Below are 25966 nucleotides of genomic sequence, written 5' to 3'. Positions count from 1 at the left end.
TAAACAAAATGGCTTTTTATTTCTAACATTATACATTCACAACAGAGAAGCTCAACAGAGAAACCAACACAACAAAATCACTGATTACTGATGAATACTGTGACGATCTTCTTCTTCTTCTTAGGCAGTCCCTCGGAACCAAGGATGACTTGCTTCCACATTAAAAATGAGTTCTCAGGTGACTAATGAGTCCAATGCGAGACTTACAGTCTCTGTCACAGGTGGGACAGACGGTGGTTGAAGGGGCAGGTGGGTGGGGTGCTTGGGTTGACGTGCACTCCTTGCGCTTGGCTTCCGCTTGCTCCCGGCGAAGAGACTCGAGGAGTTCGCCGCCTTCCCGGATGCTTCTCCTCCACTTCCACCCTGTGATTATCAGGTTGATGTAGGCTCAGGGTCCAAGGCAAGCAGCTGGCACAACTTTGTTATGGCCTCTCATGGGAAGTGCAACCTTCTGAAGTATTGGTGTCTTGACAAGTTCAGATAGAAGTACCTGAGCCGACAGACACAGTGGAGTGGATGCCAGTCAGCGCCTATGGTACTTGACCTGTCTGACCTTCCTCAGCTCTTCCTCCTTCACCCACACCCCCCTCAACCCACCGCCCCGCCCACCATCACCCCCCCAAAAAAAAAACAAGAATGCCATACAGAAAGGGCATTGTCAAGGAAAACATTTGGTAGTGCTATATATCTAAACCATGTTCCAGAAAATTTTGATCACACTGAAAAATCTTCCAAGAGAAATGTAAATATAGATTTTCAACACAAAGTTCCAAGAATAGCGTAGTTATTAGCTGAACACCATCGGAGAACAATAAGAGTTCTGATAGTTGCATGAATTGTAGCCTGTGAAGTGTGTAGTTCTTATTTGCTGCCAAATTTTTGATGATCGACAACTGAAAAGAGAAAAGAAATCAATGATGTTGTTCTTATTAGGATACCACGCTCTTAGATAACACTCTTACATATCTCCACTACAAGCTGAGCGCTGCTAGGAAGGATCAGATGTGAAAGGTTAAACAGCAATTGTTTTCATTTACACCAGTTTCTTTCCACGACTGACCCTGTGCTACTCTTCCAGCCAGAATAATGGTGAGTGTAACAGTGATCATTTACAATTCTCAGATGTGCTTCTGCATTGATTTGCTGATGGGAGGAACACACGCTGAATGCGAGGGCTGAGACCATTAGCCCGTTAGTTTTAAACATTGTGGAAAAAAATTACCTAGTAACGTTGTTGAGCTAAATCAATTTTATTTTTTAAATTGGGAAGCCAAAGTGAAAGGCCAAAGTCCATTGTGTAGGATATCACCAAGACCAAAATAATAGAAAAGAAAAGACAAGATAAATCAGGAAGTAGGAATTATGAGATACTACAGCACGAAGGAAGCCATTCGGCCCAACGTGCTCTTGGAAAGAGCAATCCAATTAGTCCCACTCCCCCGTTCTTTCCCCATAGCCCTGCAACTTTTTTCTTTTCAAGTATAAATCCAATTCCCTTTGAAAGTCCCTATTGAATCTGCTTCCACCACCCTTTCAGGCAGTTCATTCCAGATCATAACTCGCTGCGTTAAAACAAAGGGGGAAAAACTGGGCCATGCCCCCTTTGGGGCGTTAACTTCGCCGGGGCGCTACTTTTAGCACCCCCAAAAAATTAGCAACCCCGTGGCCAAAATTCACCAGTAGCGCCCCGCCTCCCTCTTGGGGCACTGCGAGTGAATATTGCAGCGCTACGTGCAATAGCCCCACTCGCTGTGGCACATCGCGCCGCAGTACTGCAGGCCTTCCTCCCCTTATTAAAGGGGAGGGGCCTAGCGCAGCATGACTCGGGGCCCAGCTGGACCACCAGGGATCGGAGTGCCGGCAAAAGAGCCCAGCACTCAAGAGAAGTGCCGGGCTCACGGAGCGCAGCCAGCACTCCGCAGGGGGACTGCAGAGGAGGCCGGGGATGGCAGAGGGGGCAGGTTCTGGCAGGCGGCCAGCAACAAAAATGGCCACCCGGCACCTTCCCTTTAATTAGCGCTGCCCCAGCTGCAGGTAGGCCCCCCTGACCCCGTCAGACATAGCGTCCGCCGGTAAGTGCGCGGAGATGACATCATCGCCGGCAGCGTGGTGCAGCACCATGGGGCACTAACGGTTACCGCCACCGCTAACCTCCCACTGAATTTCACGGGAGGCATTGGCGGCGCTAACGGGAGGCGCAATGCAACCGAATTTTTAGGCCAAAATCTCCTCATCTCCCCTCTGGTTCTTTTGCCAATTCGTTTAAACCTACTTTGTGATTTACTTTGTCTTCTCTGTTACATTTGTGCTTTAAAGGCCCGAGACTGCGGGAGGAAAGAATCACTGAGGGAAATAAAGAATTCAAGTTGAGATCCTCAAAGAGAGAGCGAGTAGTAAGCTTTCCATTGTGTTTTGATTTCAATACAGTGGGGATGTAGAGACAAGGAAGAACATATACACTGCAGCTTAAAAGGGATAAGAAAGGAGCGTTCAGAGAAACCTTGCCCAGAGCAGTAGTGATAACATTTAGGATGATAATGCAATGCAAGATAATTCACTTCTTTAACAGTGATTGCAATACCATACCCTATACTCACCAAACTCTACCTAGGCATTGGTCCATCTCTCCACCGCATTTGACTGGAGATGTACTGTGCAGGTAATGTAGAGTCATAGCAGCTGGTTTCTCTCATCTGAATGGCATAGGCTATTAAAGCAAAATTTGTACAAGTAGTCAGTTTGTATTTACTCAGCTGAACATTCAATATGCCCCTTCTTCACATTCATAAGAACATAAGAAATAAGAGCAGGAGTAGGCCACACGGCCCCCCGAGCTTGCTCCGCCATTCAATACGATCATGGCTGATCTTCAACCTCAACTCCACGTTCCAGTCCGATCCCAATATCCCTTGATTCCCTTAGAGTCCAAAAATCTAGTGATCTCAGCCCTGAATATACTCAACGACTGAGCATCCACAGCCCACTGGGGGAGAGAATTCCAAAGATTCACAACCCTCTGAGTGAAGAAATTCCTCTTCATCTCAGTCCTAAATGGCCGAGCCCTTACCCTGAGAGTATGTCCCCATGTTCTGGACTCTCTAGCCAGGGGAAACAGCCTCTCAGCATCTATCCTATCAAGCCCTCTCAGAATCTTACATGTTTCAATGAGATCACCGCTCATTCCTCTAAACTCCGGAGAGTATAGGCCCATTCTAATCAATCTCTCCTCAACCCTCTCATCCCAGGCAAGTATATCCTTCCTTAGCTACGGAGACCAAAACTGTACACAATACACTTGCTGAAGACAGTGAACTACCAAAAACATTTCTTTATTTAAGTAAGTAACCAGTTCAGACAGAATTACACAGTAAATAAATATAGCTAGGAGTTGTATGTAACTTTGTAGTCCAATCCTTCATTTTTCTATCACAAAATTGACATAGGTACAAGGGAATACTTTTTCAGAAAACTCGAAAGATCTGAGACTCCTTCTTCATAGATTGGTTATTTCTTCATTTCAGAGCAACTCACTTCAAAGCTTGATTCAGCTCTTTCCGATCACTGTTCTAAAAATTTTCTCCAATTAAATATTGGGAAGACCGAAGCCATTGTTTTTGGTCCCCGCCACAAACTCCGTTCCCTAGCCAATGACTCCATCCCTCTCCCTAACATCTATCTGAGGCTGATCCACACTGCTCACAACCTTGGTGCCATATTTGACCCTGAAATGAGCTTCCAACCACATATCCGCAGCATAACAAAGACCGCCTACTTCCACCTCCGTAACATTGCCCGTCTCCGCCCCTGCCCCAGCCCATCCGCTACTGAAACCCTCATCCATGCTTTTGTTACCTCTAGACTTGACTATTCCAACACACTCCTGGCTGGCCTCCCACATTCCACCTTACGTAAACTTGAGGTCATCCAAAACTCAGCTGCCCGTGTCCTAACTCACACCAAGTCCCCTTCATCCATCACCCCTGTGCTCGCTGACCTCCATTGGCTCCCGGTCAAGCAGCGCCTTGATTTAAAAATTCTCATCCTTGTTTTCAAATCCCTCCATGGCCTCGCCTCTCCCTATCTCTGTAATTCCCCGAGATATCTGCGCTCCTCTAATTCTGCCCTCTTGAGCATCCCTGATTATAATTGCTCAACCTTTGGTGGCCATGCCTTCTGTTGCCTAGGACCTAAGTTCTGGAATTCCCTGCCTAAACCTCTCCGCCTCACTACCTCGCTTTCCTCCTTTAAGACGCCCCTTAAAACCTACCTCTTTGACCAAGCTTTTGGTCACCTGCCCTAATTTGTCCTTATGTGACTCAGTGTCAAATATTTTGTCTTAAAATACTCCTGTGCAGTGCCTTGGGACATTTTACTACGTTAAAGGTGCTATATAAATACAAGTTGTTGTTGTTGTCACTTTATTCTGGATTCCTAGCTTCTCTTACTAACCTCACACAGGTTACACTATGGTGTGATATTTAGAACTTAAATATCAACATTAGATGCCTCAAAATACAATTAATTGAAAAGGTGTTTTGTAACCCACAAATTAGCTTTTAATATACTTTACTCATATACTACTGTTTTTGTGTTACACTGTCCTCCTCAGAGAGGGACAGTTCAGCCCACTGACACTTCCACAAGTGTTATCAATGCCCCTCTTCCATTGACTCACCACGACCTCTTTAGAGATCTTCGGCCATTTGACCTCATCTCCAACAGACCCTTTGTCAGAGAATGGTGAAACCCCCCTCTAAGTAGACTTAAGTGCAACAATACGCCAATGTAACCTGGGATTTAAATCGTACTCTACCAAACAGTCTAACCCTCAAGAATGACAACTACAGGTCTGCTCAGACATTTATTTTTGTGAAGAACCTGACCAGTGTTGAACAAGGCAATGCATTGTTTTAATCTCACACTCTGCTCCTATTATCATAGCTGGCTCATTCCCAGCTATAATTGTTTTGACATGAAAGGCAAAGCCCAACAAAGTGATCTGCTTCATTGATGCGTAAAGTGTTTTTGTAAAGCTGAAAGATGTCCTCTGTGCAGATACCATGATAGTGAGTCCGGATTCTTCCTGAGCTTTCACAGTCCACACTGACACATCGGACAGGGACATTGGTGCCATGTTGACCGAAGACAATGACCATAGGAACAAGCGCCCGGTTATTTACCTGAGTTGCAAGCTACTGCTGTGGGAAATGGCTTATTCAGCAATTGAAAAAAAGGGTCATCTGGGCACTGCAGAATCTACAACCACATTTGTACAACATTTACTGTGCATTCTGATCACAATCCTTCCGTGTGGTTACATTTGACTCATGAGCAAAATATGCATCTGTTGTAATGGAGCATTGTCCTACTCGGGTACAACACAACCCTTCAATATCATTGTGGTTTGCAAGGTGGTGCCTGTGCACTTCCACACGCTCAGAGCGATTGTACAGGACCCTCTGAGGAAAACCGCCTGAAGCCCCCCCACTGAGGACCTTTGAACACTGGACATCCGAGCCCAACAGCTGGCCCCGCAGGGCAGCCTGTGTTCAAACCAGGCAAATGGTGGCAAACACAGCAGAATTTGTACCTTGATTTGTACCTGTCTGACTGCATGTGGGTGGGCGGATTTTATGGGTTTCTGCAGATTACCTAAATATTGGGCAGGTAAAGGCAGATTCTGGGCCATAGGTTGTGATGATTCATCTGTAGGATGCCATACCTGAGAAAAATATCTAGCGTAAAAACCCCGGTTCTGTGATATACTACATTTGTTGGCTTGAAATTCTGGGGGTGACAGATTATCTTTGAGCAGCATGCAGTGAAACACATCAATAATGATTCTTAGAAGAATTCCCTTCAGTTCTGTTCCATTGATCTGTGTTCCAAAAGGGCACTGCAACATTAAAATACCCTGGAGAATTGTACCGTTATACTCTCATGGTGCACTGGTGCCACCTAATGATAGAAATGGGGCATCGTTTCCCTGCTTTGAGAATCCAGTTCCGCCGGGAAAAAGAATGACTGTCACGTGATGTCATCTTTTACACCATGAGCTAAACTTTATTGATGCTATTAGTATCAACACTCGCAAGATGGTAGTAGCATTGGAATATACCTGAGCACAAAGTTTTTCGGTGACTATTAGATTTCCTATGGCAATGCTCACCGTATGTTGGATAATGTGAATGCGGGTACATATAAATGTGCTTCTGTGGTTAGGACTGTATAGGGCCGATTTTAACACAGCCCGCAGGGTGGAAACTGGCCAGTAGCGGAGCTAAAATAGCTGCGGTGAACAGTGTTCCCTTTAAGCTGCATGGCCGTGCAGCGCCCTAAGGGCCCCACGCAGCCGGTCAGCCGGCTTGTAAATTGAAAAAAAATGCACGCTGCGCGGAATTCTGATTGGGCCGCGCAGCGTGTTAAAGGGGCCACAAGGCCCCCCCAAAAAAATGACAGGGAACAATGCTGGTGAACTTACCGCCCATGTCCACTCTGCTGCAATATTTACTAGGGCCTTATGCTGGATGGTCCAGGTGCCTGCCGCATCATACAGCAGCCTCATTACTGCATGCAGATTTGGGGTCCTATGACGTACATAGGACCCCGGTTCAATTTTGAAGGACAATTGGGCAGACAGTGCAGTGTAAGTGAAAAATTATTTTTTCGGTCAGGCCGGGCCCTACAAGAATAATATGGACCGCTGCTGCCCCGGCCTCCCCCCTTTCTCTATTGGTACCCCCCTCCTATATCTACTTGCTGGTTCAGTGCCTGGGCCACCTGATATTGCTACAGTGGGACGCCCGCTCAGTGCGTGCAGCTCGCCAGCACCGTGCTAATGAGGCCCGGCTCCCAAAATGGATCAGGCCTCAGAGTTAAAATCTACCCATATATCTCTACCCTTTTCTGGTTTGGTCTCTGCCTCTGTTATTTTGTTTCCATGCCTCTTTGTGCTGTTGTTTCCCTGTGTCTGTGCTGTTCTGTAGTTTTCTTTCTGTTTGTCCCGTCATGGTTCTCTCTACCTTTTTGTGATGTTGTGTGCCTGCGTTTGTGCTTTCCCTGTCTTTTATGTATTTCTCTATGTGTTTGTGGTTTTCTGTTTGTCAGAGAAAGAGGTAGAGACAGACAGACAGAGATTGGTAGCGCGTGAGGGACTGGGGGTAAATCGCAGCATTCACATCCTTCTCCTATGACAATGACAAAAAGACACAAATAACTTTTTGAACTCCTGTCTCATTGGGGGCCAAAGGTTATTGCTGGTATCTTTTGTGGTAAATCAGAATCTGATGGCGCATCACTTCCATTATATAATAGAAGTGACCTTCTAAATGTTTGCCACACTTGTAAACCTTTCAGAGTGGATTTTACTCTTTGTTGTGTCTTGGGGACACGTATTTCTAGTTGCAGTGATGAGGAAAAAGGGGCTCAAACCCATTAGTTCCGGTTGCTGCCCTGGAATTTCCTGGGGCTTCCCAAATTAGTGTTGGCATTAAATGAGTGGGAGAGACATACCTGGCCTCCAACCTTTGCGGGAATGTCGCGCGCCTCAGCGAAGGGGTACCTGAAGAACCCTGGCACAAGGGCTGGTGCCAGGAACCTGCCGACCAGAGGGTTTGCAGGAGATCCAAAGGCAGCCCAAAGATCAAAGAGGAGCAATCTCAAAATTTTAATTCCCCCCCACCCAGGGCAATCTTCGGCTATGCTTCTTTTAACTTCAGGCCTTCTGCCTGCTGCTCTTCAGGAGCCGCTGGCCAGAAGCTCAGCTGCAGACCTCTCCTGTTTCCTGTCCTGCTTACTGATGCAAAGTGCAGCCGGTGGCTGGCCTGCACTAGGGGTGAACCCAGGCCATTCGAATCGCACGAACCTCCCCTCTAGCAGATGCCACTCACCCCGGGCACACATACCTGTGAGGAAAATCAAACCTTTCATTTTAACATACCTCACTATGGCTCAGTATTAAACTACAGTACTGCTAATACTGTTAATACTGCTAACACTTTTTATATGATGGCATTTAACTTATTTTGTGTCATGTACTGTGATTTAAATTGTTCTTTTAGGGTCATAAGACCTGAAATGTTAATCCTACCTTCTTCTCTCCACAGGTATTGTCTGACCTGCTGAGTGTCTAGATGCAGGGAGGATGTTCCCGATGGCGGGGGAATCCAGAACCAAGGGTCATAGGCTAAGGATAAGGGGTAGGCCCTTTAGGACAGAAATGAGGAGGAATTTCTTCACCCAGAGAGTGGTGAACCTGTGGAATTCTCTACCACAGAAGGCAGTAGAGGCCAATTCATTAAATATATTCAAGAAGGAGTTGGATATATTTCTTAAGGCTAAAGGGATCAAGGGATATGGGGAGAAGGCAGGGACAGGGTACTGAACTTGGATGATCAGCCATGATCTCATTGAATGGCGGAGCAGGCTCGAGGGGCCGAATGGCCTACTCCTGCTCCTATCTTCTATGTTTCTATGTTTCTATGTGTCTCCTAGCATGTTCTGTTTTTATTGTGGAACATTACATTCCGTTTGGTATTTTTAAATTGGGTCAGGTAATGTATTTGTTTTCTCCCCTCCAATTCTGACCCCACATTTCCCATGGTTTACTAATGAATCAATGAGAAGTAGTTTGTTGTGACTGTTAGAAAATTATAAATATGTCAAACAACTGTAACACATGAAGAGTGTGACTGTGTATCACTTAGGCTGTAATTGCAACATCAAGATACATATAGCATCTTTAATGTAAAAAGTCCCAAGGTGCTTCATAGATAGGTGCAAGAAAAATAGATGCTGAGCCAGGAAGGGAGATCAGGAGAGGTGACAGAAAGCTTGGTCGAAAACACGGGGAAAGAGAGGTGGAGAGGCAGAGAGGTTTAGGAAGAGAGTTGGACGTGTGGGAGACTTTTGGACAAGTTTTATTTTATAGAGGGTGGGGGAAAGGGAGACCAGCAAGGGGAGTATTGGTGTAGAGGGTGGAGATGATGAGGCTATGTTTCAACAGCAAAGAGGCTGAGGTAAGGGCGGGGGTGGTGGTGGGGGGGCAATGGAAGTAAGCAATCATTACATGATGGAGAAGCTATGGCATTTGAAACTTAGCTATAAGTTGAACAGCATGCCAAGGTTGTGCTTGTGAGGTGTATGGTTCAGCCTGAGACAGTAGCCAGGCAGGGGAAGGAATCAGTGGTAAGGGAACCTAGCTTCTGGCAGGATCTGAGGAAGATATCTTTGGTTTTCCCAATGTTAAGCTGGAGGAAGTTTAACTCATCCAAGACTGGAGGTCGAACAAGCAATCTGACAGCAGCAGTCAATTGGTTGGGGAGGTGATGGAGTGTTGGGTTAGATGTGAAAGCTTATTTGTGCCTGTGGATGATGTCACCAAGAGGCAAATGAGGAACAGGAATCAGCCATGGAGAGATCACTGGGGAATTCCAGAGCAGACTGTGCAAGGAAGAGAAGAGAAGCCATTGTAAGAGATGCGTTGGATATGTTCAGGAAGGCACGCCTGGAACCACAGAGCTAGGTGACAGGGGCGAGATGTTGGAGAAGGTTGGCATAGTCAACTGTATCAAAAACTGATGATGAGGAGGAGGTATAGTGCACAGTGATCACAATCACAGAGGGTGTCATTCACAACTTTATTTAGGGCTGTTTTGATGTTGCGAGAAGGGCAGATGCTGGATTGCGGGGATTTGAGGAGGAATTTGAAAATACGTTAAACATTCACAGAAAAACAGCCTTGCTCAGGAGGGACACTGCTACCTGAAAGTTAATTTTCCATTGCAAAATTAAATTACAAATAAAGTAACCGATAAAAGCATGTGGGTGGATTATTGTTCTAAAACAAAACAAAAATCATACAGTATTAAAATGAAGAAATAGATGAACAACAATAATATCAAAATGTTTACTTCAGTTGTGAGAAATCTTTTTAAAGTTTTGCTTGCTGTAAGTTGTGTGTGATGATGATGATGATAATGTGATATATGTGGTGATAATGTTATAAATGTGATGGTAATAATTTTATGGTGGTAATGTGATCGATGTAAATGATAATTATATGTGACAGTGTTAATGCAATACAGGGTATATAAAATTTAATAATGTGATATGTCACAGTATTAATGTGCTTTTGTGACAGTGATAATGCGATATGTGATGATAATATATCTGTTAGCATGATAATATATGAGTTATGGTGCAAATGTGATATACGTGATAATGATAATGTGAATGGGATAATGTGATTTATGTAACAGCATTAATGTAATATATTTGATAGTGTTAAAGTGATACATGTGGTGATGGTAATGTGATATATGTGATGGTGATAATGTGATAGATATGTTAATAATAATGTGGTTATGTAGTGGTGATAATGTGATAGTGATAATGTGATGTGATAGTGATATTTGTCCTTAATTATTCAGTCCATAAAATGAACATAGTCAATCATTTTAAAATTCATATAATGTTACTGTACCAGGTGGAAGACGTTCCTTCTCTCTTTCACTATAAGACTTGAGCCATCTGTTATAAGTTCCTCTGCTATTGCGGTTTGTTAGTCCCGTGAAACACACCTGTCCAGGAGCCATTTCTGTTGCTTTCCAGTAAACAGAATTTCTAATAACAGGTGCAGCCTTTGCCGTAACACACGCAGTTTGTAGGACTCTGAAACAATTAAAAATTCAAGCTTGAGAAAAAGAATGAATGTGGGAACCAAATAGAGTTTAAGGCCACGATTTCCCCTACCTCGGCAGGTCCGGTGTGGTCAGAGTCGGTGGCGGGTCCCGACCTCGCTGCCGGCTCCATCCCACTGTGCAGAATGATTTTACCATGATTGGGCTTGTTAAACCCGCCCTGTGATGCTCCCGGCCAATTGAAGGAAGCGGGTCTGATGACATCATTTGATGACGTGTCATCAGCTGGTTTCCTTAAAGGGATCATGCGCAAATTGATTTTGACAGTTCTGCTGTCAGTGTTCTACAGCATTGAGGTGCTGCAAACACTGACAAGCACTGCACAAAGGTGCACAGCTGCACCCAGGCTCTCCCATAACTCCCTACATATGCTTATGGAGGGAGTCACAGCAGGCAGGGAGGTTCTCTTCCCTTCCAATGGGCGGAAGAGACTTCCCCAGGACACCAATGCAGCCTGGTTGCACATTGCACAGGAGGACACAAGCAGGGATGTCATCAGGAGGACCAGGCTGCAGTGGCGCAAATCTTTCAATGATCCCAGTAGATCACAAAGCGTTAGTGCAAAGCCACACTCAACCTCATCCTGCTGTGCCACTCATCACATCCCTATCACTCTGCCTTCCCTACCCTACTCCTGCACATCCTTACTCACACCAACTTACCTTGCACCTCCACCCATCCCTCTCTATCTACATTATCACTTCCCCATCTCACTAGACACCCCTCACACTCACCCTCATCCTAGTGCAATCATACCAACTAACAATACACAAGGGTAGGCACTTGTGTGTTTTAGCCAATGTTCATGTGACATTTCTGTTAATGTGCTGTCAAACATTGAAATCTTTATTTTCAACACTTTGCGTTCTTGGACAGATTTCTGTGCACCTTTGGAAGTGGCTTAGTGAGTTGTGGTGAATGGTGAGACATAATGGTAACCCCCCCCCCCACCGCAATGGTGATGCATGTGAAAGGAATGGCTTGGGCATTATAGGAATGCTTTATGGTGTTGGTGTGGGGTGGTGCCAACCTGGCACATCATGTGACAGCCAGAGTGTACAGCGTCAAGTGAAGTAAATCTGGCCATGGTGAGGCCATCCCTGGCATCCCGGACAGCAAGTGGTTGGGTGCTGATGCCCTGTGTCCTGTGCAGCATCAGCTGATTGCGGAGAAGGTTGGTGTTGTTGTTAGTGCTGCTGGTGTGCCTGGTGCTGCTGGTGTTGAGGCTGATCGTGGTGGGATTCTGATGACCAAGGTGAGATAGTTTCAAGAGCACCGATGCTGATGTAATAGATGGCAGGTGAAGTTGAGATGACAGAAGCAATCTGTCAATGGTGAGAGAGGTTGTTCCAATGAGGTGACACTGGATAGAGAGTTTACTCCAAACACTTGCAACCTGCATTAAGCTCAATCTGTCTTCCAAATGCAGTAAGCAACAGCTTCTGAGCTTGGAAAGTGAACAACTGTGAGATGGAAGCATTTATAGCACATTTGCAGCTGTCAAGTAAAGAGATCATTCCATGGTAACACGACTCCCGACCTCCTTACCTGACATGACCCCCCGAGCAGCATGGACCCCTTGGGCGACCTCATAAAATTTAACGGTGAGTTCAAAATACTTTTTAAGTGGCTCTTAACAAGGTCGTAATGACCTAAATTGCCACCTAAGAGTTTTGATCTGACGGTATAGCAAGATTCTTATTGACCTGTGAAAAATAATTTAAAATGATTCAAAATGTTTCCTCATGATTATAAATTGGTCTCCTATAATTCATATAATCAGGGTAAGCAGGACACTAGACAACAGCGCAATTATAAACCTTTTTTCCTTTTCACTACAATTATGCTACATGTTCAAAATAAAAATAGTCCCAGACAGAAAATGCCCATTGGTAAAGTTGATTGCATGTTTGAAATTTTTGTGGTAATTTATAAATGAAGCCATCGAAAACAGCCTAACCATTGGTTTGGACAAAGAGTGCGGGCTGCGGTAGGCAGCGGGCTGGGACTCCGACACCAACCCCGGTCGCCTTGGTCGGCGAAATCACAGCAGTTAACTCTGTTTCTTTCTCCACAGATGCTGCCTGACCTGCTGAGTATTTCCAGCATTTTTTGTTTTTATTTCAGATTTCCAGCATCCGCAGTATTTTGCTTTTGCATATTTAAATTGCCACCCTTCCCACCTGTTTTGGGCTGGTCGCACATTCACAGGCCTGCCTGAAAATTGATTCAGGTGGGCAAATGGGTGTACAAGGTCCACACCAGAATTTTCTGGGCTGGTCACACATTTTTCAGCCAAAAAACGGGAAGCTGGCAGTAGAAAATCGCACCCTCTTCATGTATCTGTACTCCTGGATTGCTGACCTACACTGGTTCCCAGTCTGGCAATGCCCCAGTCTTAAAATTTACAGCCTTGTTTTCAAATCCCTCCATGGCCTCACCCCTCCCTATCTCTGTAACCTCCTCCAGACCTAAAAGCCTTCAAGATCTCTGCGCTCCTCCAATTCTGGCACCTTGTGCATCCCCGATTTTAAGCACTCCGCCATTGGTGGCCGTGCTTTTAGCTGCCTTGGCGCTAAGCTCTGGAATTCCCTTCCTAAACCTCTTCGCCTCTCTACCTCTCTCTCTCCTCCTTCAAGACAGTCCTTAAAGCCTAGCTGTTCTGATCTTTCCTTCTTTGGCTCGGTGTCAAATTTTGATTGATAACGCTCTTGTGAAGCCCCTTGGGACGTTTTGCTACGTTAAAGGCGCTATATAAATGCAAGTTGTTGTTGTTGGATATCTCTATCCCTTCACTCTGTTAAGGCTCTCACCATTTAGTGTATGCATCTTTTTACTGTTTTTCTAAAATGTACTACTTCATAGTTCTCTGTCGTGAACTGCATCGGTCATCTATTTAGCCACTCTGCTAACTTGTCTATGTTGTTTTGCAATCTCCTGCATTCTTCCTCACAGTCTGTCATGTCCCCTAATTTGGTTTTATCAGAAAACTTCAATATCATTCTTCTCATGCTCCATGTCCAAATCATTTATATAATGGCAAACAACAGAGGTGCCAGCACAGATTTCTGGGGCACATCACTGCCCATAACTCATCAGCCTGAAAAAAACATCTAGTTCCCGTACACTCTGCTTTCTGTCATCTCGTGATCTCTCTATACTTGGGGCTACATTCCCTTTAATACCATGGGGCAGATTTCTGTCTTCACTGCCTGTGCAGTAATCTGGCAAAGTTCTTCGGCCACTGTTTATACAACACAAGCGATTTTCGTTCCATGGATTTTGATAGATTGGAAATCGGGTGGGTTCTACAGTAGGTGGGTGATCAGCCAGCCAAAGTACCGCACAGGCAGTGAGGACAAAAAATGTAATCCCCATGTGTCTTAACCTTTGCAACCTACCTCTTATGTGGCAGCTTATCAAACATTTTTTGAAAATCCACACATACACATCCATGGCTTTCCTTTTATCTATATGCGCTGTGATTTCCTCAAAAAATGTAATGGAGTTAGATAAGCAAAGCCTGCCCCTGGTTAGCTCATATCTTTTCAAGTAGTAATTCATTATTGATCCTTGAAGTTTACCCGCAACTGCGGCAAAACTAACTGGCCTCTACTTTCCTGGCTGACCTGTTCTGCAACCGCTCAAGGGGCAAAAATCTTTTCTTTGGTGTGGTGACCAATACTGCACACAGATGGGATCTAACCAGTACCTTACACAGTAACAATATCACTTCCTTTCGTTTGTATTTTATGCACAATGCAGTCATCGGCTGCGATATGTTGTTGCCTACAAATGTAATGCAAATAGTCTCGAAGTCAGAGGTAGTCCAGTATTAACTAAGAAGCCATACACCTGTCTATAGATTAGCATTGGAGATACATCATTATTTAATCATATAATATCCAAATAAAATATAGAACCATAGAATGACACAGCTCAAAAGGAGGCCATTTGGCCCATCGTGCCTGTGCCGGCTCTTTGAAAGAGCTCTCCAATTAGTCCCACTCCCCTGCTCTTCCCCTTCAAGTATTTACCCAATTCCCTTTTGCAAGTTATTACTGAATCTGCTTCCACCATCCTCTCAGGCAGTGCATTTCAGATCACAACAACTCGCTGTGTAAAAGATGTTTTCCTCGTGTCGCCTCTGGCTCTTTTGCCAATTACTTTAAATCTGTGTTCTGCCAGTTTCTCCTGATTTAATCTTTCAAAACCCTTCATGATTTTGAACACCTCTATCAAATCTCCCCTTAACCTTCTCTACTGTAAGGAGAACAAACCTAGTTTCTCTAGTCTCTCCACGTAACTGAAGTCTTTCATCCCATTCTAGTAAATCTTCTCTGCACCCTAGCTAAGGCCTTGACATCCTTCCGAAAGTGTGGTGCACAGAATTGGCCACAATACTCCAGCTGGGGCTTAACCAGTGATTTAGCATAATTTCCTTGCCATTGTGTGTCAGCCGTGCCTCCGAGTCAGAAGGTTGTGGGTTCAAGTCCCACTCCAGAAACTTGGGTACAAAAATCTGACACTCCAGTACAGTGCTGAGGAAGTGCTGCACTGTTGGAGGCACTATTTCGAAGAAGGGGAGTTATCCCCGGTGTCCTAGCCAATATCTATCCCTCAATCAACATCACTAAACCAAATTATCTGGTCATTATCACATTGCTGTTTGTAGAAGCTTGCATGCGCACAATGGCTGTTACGTTTCCTGCATTACAACGGTGACTATGCTTCAAAAAGTACTTCATTGGCTGTAAAGCGCTTTGGGATATCCGGTGGTTGTGAAAGGCACTATAGAAATGCAAGCCTTTCTTTTGTCCTCTATGCCTCTATTTATAAAGCCAAGGATCCCGTAGGCCTTTTTAACAGCCTTCTCAACTTGTCCTGCCACCTTCAAAGACTTGTGTACATACACCCGCAGGTCTCTCTGTCCCTCCTGAAGTCTGTTACTATCCTCCTCATTGTTTACTACATTTCCAAGTAATCCCATAGGCTTTAAATTTGCTTACAAGTCTATTATGAGGTACTTTGCCAAATGCCTCTTGAAAGTCCATATGCACAACATGAACTGCACAACCCTCATCAACCCTGAATCAAGTTAGTCAATATCTGACTTTTAAATGTTCGGGAAAATAACACAGATGACTTCAATTTTTTTTTAGGCTTGACTAAGCAAACATATATTATTCAAAATTTTAACCTTCCATTTTTTTCCCACTTTGTCTGATTCATAGGACAGTTCACTTGTGCAATACCATTCAGTCATAGTGCTATTTTACTGAAGATTATGAAATTCAAATACTTGGTCCTTCACAATCAGCCATGTGGTATAAGAAGATCAAAGGAGGAGCTGGGAATGGTAGAGCTGAAAATGAGGCATTGCTGTGCAGCACATACTGGAAAATCTGACACTTCCTGAATAACTTTATTTTATTTTATAGATGGGGTGTGGCATTAACATACTTGGGAAATGATTCTGAAGTGACATTATTGTTTCAGATGGAGGCTAAAGTAACAAGCTAAAGCCTTCATTACAAGGATCTATTATGCCATTGCCAGTAATCCATTCAGTTCAGAAGGAGTATATTAGTGCCAACAATGGTGTTGCTGTATAAAGGTTACAAACAGTTATTTTCATCCAAAAACTGCTCTGGGTTAAGACATGTGCCACAGTGTTACACTTTATAAGGCTTCAACATTTAAAAATTTACTGAAAACTATTTCCTCACAAGTATTCTGGGGATTGTGCAACTTAAAACTTGGCAATGGATTCAGCGAAGGGCAAAAAATACTTTAGATGTAATAAAATAATTACTTTTCTTTTTAATAAATGATTATTCTGTGGGTGTAAATTGTAAAGAGCTAATTTTCCAGGCATCTATTTCAACAGCCGTTTCAACCAATTAGTAAAATCTAAAATAGCCACCACAGCCTTTAAATCTTCTTTTGATAAATTATATTTCCCTGGAATTCCCAATGGTAGCTGCAATCATTATTCACAGAGAGCTAGGAAGTTGGTGCAGCATGTTTATCAGATCCTAATGATGCGGCACAATTGCTGTTTCCAATCAGCTCAGATGACCTGATATGGCAAAAGTGCGCTTCTCACTGCCTTTCAGTTCCATGATCTTTAATTACAATTTGTACTGCTCCAGATTTATCCCAAGGCCATCACAGTGTCTGGCCCATAGCAAAGTAGGTTTACCTTTGATAACACATAATGTATACATAATCACCAGGACTTTCCCTGAGAGCTCTATTGATTGGCCGCTCTAACTTCACCGGAGAATCGACGGAAACCCCATTTGCACCGAAGGTATGGTGACCAATTGGGTACAGTTCTGGTCACCATATTATAAAAAGGATATAGAGGCACTGGAGAGGGTGCAAACCAAGGTTCGATACGTTTAGCATAACTTCTCTACTTTTCAATTCTATCCCTCTAGAAATAAACCCTAGTGCTTGATTTGCTTTTTTTTATGACTTATTAACCTATGTCGCTACTTTTGGTGATTTGTGTATATGTACTCCGAGATCCCCTTGCTCCGCTACCCCCTTTAGATTCTTATTTTCTAAGTAATATGTGACCTCCTTATTTTTCTTACCAAAATGTAATACCTTGCATTTATCTATGTTGAAGTTCATTGCCAATTATATGCCCATTCTGCAAGTTTATTAATGATGTCTTGTAAATTATTGCAGTCCTCCTCAGTATTGACTATCCACCCCCCCCCCCAATTTAGTGTCATCTGCAAATTTAGAAATTGTGTTTTTGATTCCAAAGTCTAAATTGTTACTACAAATTGTGGAGAACAGTGGTCCCAGCACTGATCCTTGTGGGATCCCACTTCCCACCTTCTGCCACTCTGAATTGCTACCCTTTACCCCTTACTCTCTGCTCTCTGTCTTGCCGCCAGTTAGCTATCCATTCTGCTACTAGTCCCCTGACTCCACATGCTGTGACTTTATTCATTAGTCTATTATGTGGTACCTTATCGAAGGCCTTTTTGAAATCTATATATATTACATCTGCTACATTACTCTTGTCTACTCTCTCTGTTACCCAGGGACTTGCAATATGTATATTAGCACCTATACATCCAGAACATCTTCTTGGTACGGTCCTGCGTTTGCTGTTCAAAGCATAAGGGAGAACAAATTAACATTTTTATTTTCAAACTCAATTATTAAAAGCACAGCCTATACAACATAATCAACTCTGAAGAAAACACAGAATGTTAACTATTTTTACCCAGTAGTCGCGGTCTTGATAAAGTTTCCAGTAGCTGTCACTTGTGGATTTAAAATGTAATGTAATTTTAATACTGGTCAAGTGAAAACAAAATCTATGGAGAATTATCTCACATGTCTGATACAATATTCAATGTGCAGTCCAAAATTAATATATTTATGTAACGATGCTATAATGCACTATCCAATCTGGTGTCCTAACTGGCTCCTCATGAATTTGATTTTAGTTTCCATAGACCTCAGGCGCTAGGCAGGGGGAGGGGCCGGAGAGAGGGACAGAGGGGAGTGGGGGAGCGGGGGAGGCGAGGGGAGGGAGGGAGAGGAGGGGAGGGGAGGGAGGGATAGGACAGGGAGAGGGAGAGGACATGACAGGGAGAGGGGGGACACACGGGCAGGGAGACCAAGCGCCCCAAAATTGCCCACTGACCGTGCATGCGCCGCCCGCCCGCCCACAGCGGCCGTCCATCAGCCGCGCCATACGCAGGGGACCTCAGCTCCGGACCTCAGGCGCTAGGCAGGGGGAGGGGCCGGAGAGAGGGACAGAGGGGAGTGGGTGGGCGAGGGGAGGGAGGGAGGGAGACAGGGGAGGGAGAGGAGGGGAGGGGAGGGAGGGATAGGACAGGGAGAGGACATGACAGGGAGAGGGGGGACACACAGGGGCAGGGAGACCAAGCGCCCCAAAATTGCCCTCGCACCCCAAAATTGCCCTCGCAACGCGGGGCTCCCCAGCTAGTATATTTATGTAACGATGCTATAATGCACTATCCAATCTGGTGTCCTAACTGGCTCCTCATGAATTTGATTTTAGTTTCCATTAGTCACACAATGAAGGGATAAAATGGTCTTGAAAGCTAGTTTCCAAAGCATATAATCCAAATTTAATCTTAATAAGGGTTTATTTGATACCTTTATAGTCTTAGTACATTCAACTATGGCTCAAACTTATATTCTCGCTCAATCATCATAACAAAATGGATTACCTGGTCATTATCGCATTGCTGTTTGTGGGAGCTTGCTGTGCGCAAATTGGCTGCCACGTTTCCTACATTACAACAGTGACTACACTTCAAAAAAGTACTTCATTGGCTGTAAAGCGCTTTGGAACATCCGGTGGTCGTGAAAGGCGCTATAGAAATGCAAGTCTTTCTTTTCTTTCTTCTCTATGGACATGGAACATTGGTTTGATAGTATATCAATCAGCTTACTTTTCTTCAATACTTATCTGTTTTAGCAGATTTTAACATAACTGTTTAATACTTTTAGACATGGTTTGTCTTTAATCTAGGACATAAATGGAATACCTAGTTGTCTTATTTTCCATGGAGATGTTCAAGTATGAAAATTTGACAGAAACAAGATTGAGCTTTTACATCTTGTTCACTGAGTATACAAATGACATTTAACTTTGTGATTAACAACCTGTGCATGTTTTAAAATTATGAATCGATCTCTCAGGAATTTTAAATTTACTAGCAGATCTCACAGGAAATCAGGGGAAATGTTGTTTTATAAGGACAGGGAGATTAAATGTTGTAATAGAGAATGTGTTATTGTGGAGCTATATAGAAATTGTAATCGAATGAATGTAAGCAATTGGAACTTGAGATAAAATTGTATATTAAAAGGTTTTTATATAATTGCAGAGGTTTAGGGAAAGGAAATGTTAGTTGAAGTTATTGTGAAATATATAACTTGTATAGTAAAATGCATTTATTTCTATCATGTACAATAGTGTGTATTCATATATATCATATTCTAAAATCACTGGGTGGGTCACCAAATTATATGCAATATCTGTTTTTCCTGTTGGTGGCACTGTGCTAGTTATTTTCGGTAATAATCAAATAACATTGCATGGCATGGCAACATCTGCTGCTCTGTACACTGGTATTTCAAATATCACACAATTCCACACCCTCACCACTGGATGACTCAAATAGTCACTGATACCTCCAGGAGAGGATCTGAGTATGAAACAGAATCATACGTTGTCATCTAAAAGCTTTGCTGTCATAATATAGTCAATGAAAAAAAAATACTCTTTGTACACATGCAGTATCTAGCCTTGAACTGAAATAGATAAAGAAAAAATAGTTTGAAATAGGCTGCGTGGTTTTCAAAAGGGGCCGCTCGTGCTTGACAAACCTCATAACATTCTTTGAGGAGGTAACAGACATGGTGAATGGGAGAAATGCAATGAATGTACTGTTCATGGACTTTAGGAAATCTTTTGCGAAGGTATCACATGAGAGATTACTAGAGAAAGATTATGGCATATGGAATTACATAAGAATATAAACATAAGAAGTAGGAGCAGGAGTAGGCCATACGGCCCCTCAGGCCTGCTCCGCCATTCAATAGGATCATGGCTGATCCGAACCTAGACTCACATCCACTTCCCTGCCCGCTCCCCATAACCCTTAATTCCCTTATCAGCTAGGAAACTGTCTATCTCCGTTTTAAATTTATTTAATGTCGCAGCTTCCACTGCTCTCTGAGGTAGCAAATTCCATAGATTTACTACCATCTGAGTGAAGAAGTTTCTCCTCATCTCAGTTTTGAAACGGCAGCCCCTTATTCAAAGATTATGCCCCCTAGTTCTAGTCTCACCCATCAGTGGAAACATCCTCCCCGCATCCACCTGATCAAGCCCCCTCACAATCTTATATGTTTCGATAAGATCACCTCTCATTCTTCTGAATTCCAATGAGTAGAGGCCCAACCTACTCAACCTTTCCTCATAAGTCAACCCCCTCATCTCCGGAATCAACCGAGTGAACCTTCTCTGAACTGCCTCGCGAGCAAGTATATCTTTTCTTAAATATGGAAACCAAAACTGTACGCAGTATTCCAGGTGTGGCCTCACCAGTACCCTGTATAACTGAAGCAAGACTTCCCTGCTTTTATACTCCATTCCCCTTGCAATAAAAGCCAAGATCCTATTGGCCTTCCTGATCACCTGCTGCACCTGCATACTAACCTTCTGTGTTTCATGCACCAGGACCCCCAGATCCCTTTGTACTGTAGCACTTTGCAGTTTCTTTCCATTTAGATAATAACTTGCTCTTTGATTTTTTCTGCCAAAGTGCATAACCTCACACTTTCCAACATTATATTCCATCTGCCAAATTTCTGCCCACTCACTTAGCCTGTCTATGTCCTTTTGCAGGTTTTTTATGTCCTCCTAACTCACTGCTTTCCCTCTCATCTTTGTATCGTCGGCAAACTTGGATACGTTGCACTTGGTCCCTTCCTCCAAATCGTTAATATAGATTGTAAAGAGTTGGGGTCCCAGCACTGACCCCTGCAGAACACCACTAGTTACTGATTGCCAACCCGAGAATGAACTATTTATCCCAACTCTCTGTTTTCTGTTAGATAGCCAATCTTCCACCCATGCCAGTATATTACCCCCAATCCCGTGATTTTTTATCTTGTGCAGTAATCTTTTGTGTGGCACCTTGTCAAATGCCTTTTGGAAGTCCAAATACACCACATCCACTGGTTCCCCTTTATCCACCCTGTTTGTTACGTCCTCAAAGAATTCGAGCAAATTTGTCAAGCATGATTTCCCCTTCATAAAACCATGCTGACTCTGTCCGATTAAATTATGCTTATCCAAATGGCCTGTTACTGCTTCCTTAATAATGGACTCCAACATTTTACCAACCACAGATGTTAGGCTAACTGGTCTATAGTTTCCAGCCTTTTGTCTACCTCCCTTTTTAAATAAGGGCGTTACATTAGCAGTTTTCCAATCTGCTGGGACCTTTCCTGAATCCAGGGAGTTTTGGAAAATTACCACCAATGCATCCGCAATCCCTACCGCTACTTCTCTCAAGACCCTAGGATGTAAGCCATCAGGTCCAGGGGATTTATCCGCCTTAAGTCCCATTATCTTACTGAGTACCATCTCCTTGGTGATTTTAATCGTGTTTAGCTCCTCCCCCCCATAGCCCCCTGTTTGTCCAGTGTTGGGATATTTTTAGTGTCCTCTACTGTAAAGACTGATACAAAATATTTGTTCAGCATATTTGCCATCTCCATGTTCCTCACTACTAATTTCCCAGTCTCGTCCTCTAAGGGACCAACATTCACTTTAGCCACCCTTTTTCTTTTTATATAACTGTAGAAACTCTTGCTATCTGTTTTTATATTTTTTGCAAGTTTATTTTCATAATCTATCTTCCCTTTCTTAATTAATCTTTTAGTTATTCTTTGCTGGCTTTTAAATACTTCCCAATCTTCTATCCTCCCACTAGATTTGGCTACTTTATATGCCCTTGTTTTCAGTCGGATACTATCCTTTATTACTTTACTTAGCCACGGATGGCTGTCTTTTCTTTTACGCCCTTTTTCCTCAGTGGAATATATTTTTCTTGAAAGTTGTGAAATATCTCCTTGAATGTACACCACTGCTCCTGTACCGTCTTACACCTTAATCTATTTTCCCAGTCCACTTTAGTCAACTCTGCTCTCATACCTTCATAGTCTCCTTTATTTAAGCTTAGTATGCTGGTTTGAGATCCAAATCTCTCACCCTCCAACTGAATTTGGAATTCAACCATGTTATGGTCACTCATTCCAAGGGGATCCTTTACTAGGACATTTTTTATTAATCCTATCTCATTACACAGGACCAGATCTAAGATTGCCTGCCCCCTGGTTGGTTCAGTTACATACTGCTCAAGGAACCCGTCCCTAATGCACTCTATGAACTCTTCCTCAAGGCTGCCCTGCCCAATTTGATTTGTCCAGTCAATATGAAAGTTAAAATCTCCCATGATTATAGCTGTTCCCTTATTACAAGCCCCAACTATTTCCTGATTTATACTCCGACCAATAGAGTTGCAACTGTTAGGAGGCCTATAGGCTACGCCCACTAGTGACTTTTTCCCCTTATTATTCCTTATCTCCACCCAAACTGTTTCACTATCCTGATCCTTTGACCCAATATCATTTCTCACTATTGCAGTGATTCCATCCTTTATTAGCATAGCCACCCCACCTCCCTTTCCTTCCTGTCTGTCCTTCCTAATAGTCAAATACCCCTGGATGTTTAGTTCCCAGTCATGGTCACCTCGCAGCCATGTTTCTGTAATGGCCACCAGATCATACCCATGTGTAGTTATTTGTACCGTCAACTCGTCTATTTTGTTACGAATGCTGCGTGCATTCAGATAAAGAACTTTTAAATATGTTTTGTGACAATTTATTCCTGCTTTTACTCCCTTTACTACTTTACTTTTATCTTTATATATTCTGTCCCTTCCTGACACGCTCTGGTTTTTAATTTCCCCACTGCTACTTTGCTCTATTGCCTTCTCCGCTGACATTTTTATTTTTCGCTCTCTTGAAACCTCCCCCCCCTACTAATTAGTTTAAAGCCCTCTCTACAGCTCTAGTTATTCGATTCACCAGGATTCTAGTCCCAGCACTGGCCAAGTGAAGTCCGTCCCAACGGAACAGCTCTCTCCTGTCCCAGTACTGGTGCCAGTGTCCCAAGAAGCAAAACCCATTTCTCCCATTCCAGACTTTGAGCCATGCATTTAACTCTCTGATTTTATTTACACTAGCCAAATTTGCTCGTGGCTCAGGTAGTAATCCAGAGATTATTACCCTTGTGGTTCTGCTTTTTAATTTGGCCCCTAGTTGCTCATACTCCCTCAGCAGAACCTCTTTCCTTGTCCTATCTATGTCGTTGGTACCAACATGGACCACGACAACTGGATCCTCCCCCTCCCACTTCAAGTTTCTCTCCAGCCCAGAGGAGATGTCCTTAACCCTGGCACCGGGCAGGCAACACAACCTTTGGGACTCTCGCTCTCGGCTGCAAAGAACCCTATCTATCCCCCTTATGATACTATCCCCTACCACTACAACATTTCTTTTTACTCCCCCCACTTGAATGGCCCCCCGTTCCACGGTGCTGTGGCCAGGTTGCTCATCCTCCCTGCAGTCCCTGCTCCTGTCCTCACAGGGAGTAAGAGCCTCGAACCTGTTGGACAAGAGCAAGGGCTGCGGCTCCTCCAACACTATCTCCTGGATCCCCGTACCTGCCTCACTCATAGTCACACCCTCCTGTCCCTGACCACGGACTACATCTGAATTAGTTAATCTAATTGGTGTGACTACTTCCTGAAACACAGAGTCCAGGTAACTCTCCCCCTCCCTGATGTGTCTCAGTGTTTGAAGCTCGGACTCCAGCTCATCAACATGGAGCCGGAATTCCTCGAGCAGCCAACACTTACTGCAAATGTGATCACCGTGAGCATCAATGGTGTCCACCAGCTCCCACATATTGCAGCAGTAACACATCACCTGCTCTCCCATTCTATGTAATTAATTAAATTTATTAATATTATTTTTAAATACCCTCTGCCCCGATTCTAGATGATGAATATCACACCTTAGAAACTATAAACCACAGAGTTTAAGTTTAAAAAGAGAGAAATACTCACGAACCAATTACTTACCTGCTTTCTGGTGACGTCACACTTCGATTATTTTTTACCTCTCTCCTTCCCTCTGAGTTCCGAGTTCGGAGACGTAAACCTTACCTGGTCTCTGGAGCCTTTTATAGCCCCGCTGCTGCTGCTGAAATGAAATTCCTGCCGACGCTCTGAGGCCTTACCTGGTCTCTGATGCCTTTTATAGCCCCGCTGCTGCCGCTGAAATTCCCGCCGACGCTCTGAGGCCTACCTGGTCTCTGGAGCCTTTTATAGCCCCGCTGCTGCCGCTGAAATTCCCGCCGACGCTCTGAGGCCTACCTGGTCTCTGGAGCCTTTTATAGCCCCGCTGCTGCCGCTGAAATTCCCGCCGACGCTCTGAGGCCTACCTGGTCTCTGGAGCCTTTTATAGCCCCGCTGCTGCCGCTGAAATTCCCGCCGACGCTCTGAGGCCTACCTGGTCTCTGGAGCCTTTTATAGCCCCGCTGCTGCCGCTGAAATTCCCGCCGACGCTCTGAGGCCTACCTGGTCTCTGGAGCCTTTTATAGCCCCGCTGCTGCCGCTGAATTCCTGCCGACGCTCTGAGGCCTACCTGGTCTCTGGAGCCTTTTATAGCCCCGCTGCTGCTGCTGAAATTCCCGCCGACGCTCTGAGGCCTTACCTGGTCTCTGGAGCCTTTTATAGCCCCGCTAGGAGGAGAATAGCAAACTGGATTAAAATTGGTTAGAAGGTAAAAAACAGAGAGTAGCAGTTAAGGGTAGTTTTTCAGAGTGGTTGGAAGTGGGTAGTGGTTCACTTCTGTAACCACTTCCGCTCACTGTGTATATCAATGATTTGGGTATAGGCTTACAGGAAGTGGTATTGATATTTGCAGATGATACCAAAATAGGAGGTATAATTCTTTAGAAGACCAAAGGAAACTGCAATGGAATATTGATAAGATGGGGTAATAGACTAAATAGTGGCAAATGGAATTCAATGTCAGTAGTTGTGAGGTGATGCATTTTGGAAAAAAATTAACAAAAGTAATTATCTGAATGGAAGGTTCGGTGCTTTCGAAGAGCAGAGAGACTGGGGGGTTTAGGTTCCGAGAACATTAAAGGCAGCACCCCAGGTTGATAAAGCTGCTAAGAAAAAAACTAATAAAATTCTAGATTTTATCTCAAGAGGCATAGAATTTCAATTTGGCAGCCGACACACTTCCTGAGGTGATCAGGCACAGGAGATCGCTACCTGAAATTGCACCCCCGCTCCCCCCACCTCACCAATCGGTGATTTTAAGCCCAAAAAAAACAGACGCAATGATGTAGAATTTCTCTCCCGAAATTACTTGCAGAGAACTTTGCCATGTGCTATTGCATCTTTCACAAGACTAAAGCTTTCTCTTTTCAATTAATAAATACTCAAAAGTTCAGCAAGGAATGTTGTCTCACCTGTCAGCTGTCCGTGGAAAGTCTGCTTCTAAGGTTCTTCGTGGAACATAGAGACTGTCTTCTAAGGAAGTCATTTTTGAAAGAAAGGTAGCTGACAGTTATGGCTGTAATGGTGATGACTCCAAACTGTAAA

The 25966-nt window shown here is 43.9% G+C and overlaps 1 protein-coding gene across 1 annotated transcript; it reads right to left on the bottom strand.

Moving 5' to 3' along the window:
• On the bottom strand, window positions 1-25966 carry LOC147108177 (tektin bundle-interacting protein 1-like). The gene is made up of 4 exons (XM_086004709.1): window positions 25834-25966; window positions 10484-10671; window positions 2608-2707; window positions 1-893 (listed from the first exon to the last, which is right to left on the bottom strand). Exons 1-4 carry the CDS (start codon window positions 25905-25907, stop codon window positions 788-790), a joined length of 468 nt encoding a protein of 155 aa, XP_085860835.1. The 5' UTR covers window positions 25908-25966; the 3' UTR covers window positions 1-787.

Source organism: Somniosus microcephalus, chromosome 13 (assembly GCF_052327205.1).
Source record: "Somniosus microcephalus isolate GS21.2 chromosome 13, FLI_Smic_1.0, whole genome shotgun sequence".
Lineage (NCBI taxonomy): Eukaryota > Metazoa > Chordata > Chondrichthyes > Squaliformes > Somniosidae > Somniosus > Somniosus microcephalus.
The sequence above is the reverse complement of the archived record's forward strand: the minus strand, read 5'-3'. Positions and strand labels throughout refer to the sequence as shown.